General features: G+C 40.8%; 1 protein-coding gene across 1 annotated transcript in view; it reads right to left on the bottom strand.

The window, feature by feature from the left end:
- Positions 1-4,553, bottom strand: part of reck (reversion-inducing-cysteine-rich protein with kazal motifs) — a 59,115-nt gene that overhangs the window by 12,257 nt on the left and 42,305 nt on the right. The window contains exons 17-19 of the mRNA XM_008307427.3: positions 3,717-3,906; positions 2,706-2,916; positions 2,460-2,533 (exon numbers count right to left, since the gene is read on the bottom strand). Of these exons, the coding sequence (XP_008305649.1) occupies positions 2,460-2,533; positions 2,706-2,916; positions 3,717-3,906 (475 nt within the window). The remainder of the gene's footprint in view (positions 1-2,459; positions 2,534-2,705; positions 2,917-3,716; positions 3,907-4,553) is intronic.

The raw sequence follows: 4,553 nt of genomic DNA, 5'->3' as shown, positions 1-4,553 counted from the left end.
CTAACTGTAAATTTTCAGTACGTTTTTACTATGCATTAGGCTAGCTGATTAGCATCAGCATCGGTTAGCATCCGCTAATTATAATAATAATATCACGACAACTTTATTTGCTGGCTCGGAAGTGCCGTGCATGTGGTTTCTCTGGGGGAATCGAACACAGGACTCACTGCTGGTGCAGCAGGCTTGCTAACCGCTACACTATGGAACCGCAGAAGAAAAAAAAAATTAGGGATATGTTGTTCCTCTGGGAACTCTCTGCTCTTTGCTTGCAAGGCAGTCGAGCGAATCGCTACACTGCGGAACCACATAATTAAGGCTGTCAGTGGCTGAATTTACTTTAAAGAAATATTTTTTCAGTGTCTGTGTTTAGTTGTCGGACAACCACTGGCCAACAGCTGAGACTTGTCAATGTAAACTTGACAGATTGTCGAATATGGACGGTAAGGGAGCGACAGCAGATTCAATCAGCTCTGTGCCGTGTTTGGTATTTGAGGACCTAATGCTCTGTGGTAAACCTGTACTGACAGCCATTGAGAATTTGTTGTAAAGTGGATATGGGCATGGAGAGATGCCAGAGGGACATATTAGCTAGGTTTAGCTGTAAACAGCCTTTGACAGGCTGGGCACACACTCAGGGGAGGTGAGTAAGAGAGTGGTGTGTGTGCAGGCACAAGACAGTAATCATCTCTGACAGCCCCACTGTAGGAGAATGAATGTGAGTGGGTAATGTTTGCCTTGAAATGACCCCCAGACGCTTTCAGTATAGTACAGTGCGGCACTCTGATTTAGGCGGTGACGGCTTTACACGCATTGGATTTAATTGGATGGAATGGTTGAATATTATTATTTAAAATCGACAGGATTTCGGAAATGTCTGCCCGCTTAGCTTTTTAACCTTATTGCATGTTCCTTTCATTTCATTTCAACTTTAACAAAACATATAAACGTAGAAATATATGTAAACGTGTAGCAGTTAAGCAATACTGTACTACTAGTTAGAACACATTCATTTTAACGTAGTATATAGTAGTAAATATTTTATATTAATATACTGTGTGGTATACTGTAATGTGCTATAGGTGCTTAAACATAAATATGAAAGCGACAACCCTCTAAGGCAAATCTGGGCAAAATACAGCCCGCGGGCAAAATACGGCCCAGTGGGCTTTTAAAACTGGCCCGCCAAACTTTTGTACAAGGTACGGCGAAGATTGATAGCAATCCTTCTCTTGCATGCGTTTAAACAAATCGAGGGTATTTCTGTTGATGCCACTAGGTGGCGCCAGACATCAAATGTGCTAAATAATCTTTGAAAGTACATTTTTATTCTTGTACATTTTATTTAAATTATTTCACCTGGTAATCTACTTCCAACCAATCCGAACCTCATTTTGGCCCGGGAGCCAAAAAAAGTTAGCTTTATCAAAAAGCTATTCCATATTAATAATAAAAAGTAAAAAGTAAGCGGGTACAGTAATAGAAGAGACACAATATGCAGTAATCAATGTTTTGCTAACTTCAGAACTCTTTATTTGGCCATATTATGTCATAGTCCTTTTTAGTTTTGTTCAACTTAATAGTTGTTTTTTTTTGCTAACTTCATAGCTGTTGATTTTTTTAAAATCGTAGTTTTTTTGGGGTTTTTTGCTGAAAATTGTTGTTTTCTGCTACACTATGCTATTTTACACTGTACTGTGATTTTATCCCCACATACAAAAAATGCAAGTAACAGTTGAGCTAGGCGTTAAACTGACTGACATACTGTCTACAGTACCCTGAAGTCGCCTGTCGACTGCTGAGGTTGGCTAATTCTCCCCATGTGACCTTGAACGGGGCTAAGTAAGAAAATTCTGCCACTCACCTCCCAGGTGCATTCACATGAGTCTCGACATTAGCCAGTCACTGTTTCCCCTCTAAACTAATCACAGCTTTAGGTTAGGTTTTAAGTTTGGGTTTTACATAAGCTCCTCTTCAAACTGAGTTTCTCGAGGCAAGGTGTCGAAATGTTTTTCTGTGTGAGGTTTAAAGGGATTATGGTGTGGGGGATAAGGTCGGTGTCTACTTCGATAGGTAGTTGTCTAGGTGCACTGGACGGAGAGGTCGTACAGGTGGAGTCAAAGTGAGAATTTGTATCAGACTATCAGACTCCTAAGGACGGAAAAGTCAGTGTTCCTTTTTAAAGAATGGCACAACTTTCCTGGAATTAAAATATAATTAAAGAACTGATCTCGATGTGTTTTTCTTTCATTAAGAAACTCAGATCTCAAAAAAAAAAAAAAAAACAACAACCAGATTTTAATTTACATCTCCCTCGATAGGCCAACACTTCTAATTACAGCTACAACACAACTCACATCCAGCTGCAGAGAATTCAATTATCAAATTCTTCCCCATATCTCCTTTCCGGGAAAATGAACATTGATCGTAACCATCTCTAACAGTGTGTTGTGAATTCGTACCTTGGAGAAAGTGTTCATCTGCTCTTTGTTCCAGAGGATCTGCAGTATGCTGGCGCAGATGGGACAGCAAGCTCCTGCAGAGAGGTTAAAGTTCAGTGGACAGTCTGCTCTTTAGAAAGAACAGCTACGGTCACGTCGGACTGTTGACATGGAGAATAGTCATGACACAGGAAGGGTTGTCCGATATTACCGGTCACATGGCGACAAACGTGGAATTGATCTCGCCGAGTTAAAGGGCCCACTCACCTGGGGGAGTAACTGGTTGGCAGCCCGCCATGGACAGAGGTGGACAGTTAATTGAACCACACCCAGAGTCCAGATTCATGTCGGACACTGCTCCGACAGCGTGGCAGGCGCTCTCGTAGTCCACAGCTACTCTGTCAGAGAAGGCGTCGCAAACGGTGTTGTAGGTCTCACCGTTGTGGCCACAAACTGGCTGTTTTGTCTTGCAGGCTTCCTGGAAATAAAAACACACACATACACAAAAATATGCTGCATTTTCTCATAAATAAAGCTTGTGTAGAATTTACCAGTTGACCATTTAGAAAATTGAATTAATTTAGTTTTTAAAGGCAGGTTTCCTCACCTCTCTGACTGTCCCTCTGGTCTTATCTCAGCATATTTACTTCTCCCACCTCCAACTCAGCCTTTTGTCTAATATACAAAGCCACTGTCTCTGAACTCTACATCATAGCAGAACTCACTACTGTCTTATAAAACCTGACCTTTTTTAATTTTGTTGCTATTTTTCTGTCACAAATCACCCCTGACACTCGTCTTCTTTCATTCCACTCTGCCTGAGACATTTTCTTTGCCTCTTTTGTGCACTGTTCATAATTTTGGATGATTGACTCTTGGTATTTAAACCCATCCACTTTTACTACATCTCCTCATTTTCAGCTTTATCGTTCCTGAGTATAGCGTAGTTCTACTGCTAAATTTTTTTTTTTTTAAATCACTTTACTCAATTATATGTTAGTGCTCTGGTGCAGTTTCTATGATGGATGTCAACTGGGGATGGCTCGATCTTGTAGTCAGGATGGGTCTGACACTGGTCAAAAACAACTATACTTCATCCTATCCAATACCTTAGCGCAAATGCTCAACTTAAATTTACATGACATGCCACAAAGAGGGACGCGGTCGCCTCATCAACGGCAGCCTAGGGCATGCTGTTCGAAAAAAAGAAGCTATTGGATTGATAGCGCCAGAGACTCAGAGTGTCGAGTATCAGTATCGAGTACCACCGTGACCTACCTCACAGTGACCCGTGTAAGCCAGAGTCTTTCCAGCCTGCTGCAGTTGGCACAGACTGGCGTGGACCAGGCCATCAGTATCGCAGACTGGTTCGATGCTGTTCTTGTCGCAGGAGCCCGGTCGGCCAACACACTCGTGCTGCGGGCAGTCTGACACGTCGCTCAGACACACTCGATACTTTGGGATGCACCTGAAATTACAAGAGTTTTTTTCGTATTTGAAATTTAAATAGAGTACATATAATAGAATATGAAATAACGCTGGGGAAAAACGACGAGTTTCAAAAGGTATTTTTGCAGTATGTTACATAGGGTTAAGTTAAAATAGGGACAGTAGTGCATATGTTGCACATAATATATTAGTATTTGGTTACTGTAAAAAAATACAGTTTGCAGTATTTGAATATAATCAATATAGTATGATGATGGCTTTAACTAACAATATATATATACACATATATACATACATATGCATTTATACATACACATACATGCTTACAATATATATATAGTTTTCTGAATCTGAATTATTAACAGGGTACCTGTAAATTTATTAAGCCTGATTAATTGTAGAACACGTCAAGAGTTTCTTTGAAAACTACTGTGAAGCCGCCGTCCTTTACAATTACAACCAGTCTACAGTGCCTCACAGTCTATTTGAAAGTTGTCAGTCAACTGGTAAGCCGTAGACGCACCTACTGCCCTGCACTTGGTGAGGTGGATCGAATCTGACCTGACATCGAACCCTGCTGGACATGTGTCTTGGCGGAATTCGCAGTCCTTATACAATTTATGTTCAGAGCGAAAAAACGGTGTTTAATTTTAATTATGACATCTC

Source organism: Cynoglossus semilaevis, chromosome 3, assembly GCF_000523025.1.
Source record: "Cynoglossus semilaevis isolate Cse_v1.0 chromosome 3, Cse_v1.0, whole genome shotgun sequence".
Classification (NCBI taxonomy): Eukaryota; Metazoa; Chordata; class Actinopteri; order Pleuronectiformes; family Cynoglossidae; genus Cynoglossus; species Cynoglossus semilaevis.
The sequence above is the reverse complement of the archived record's forward strand: the minus strand, read 5'-3'. Positions and strand labels throughout refer to the sequence as shown.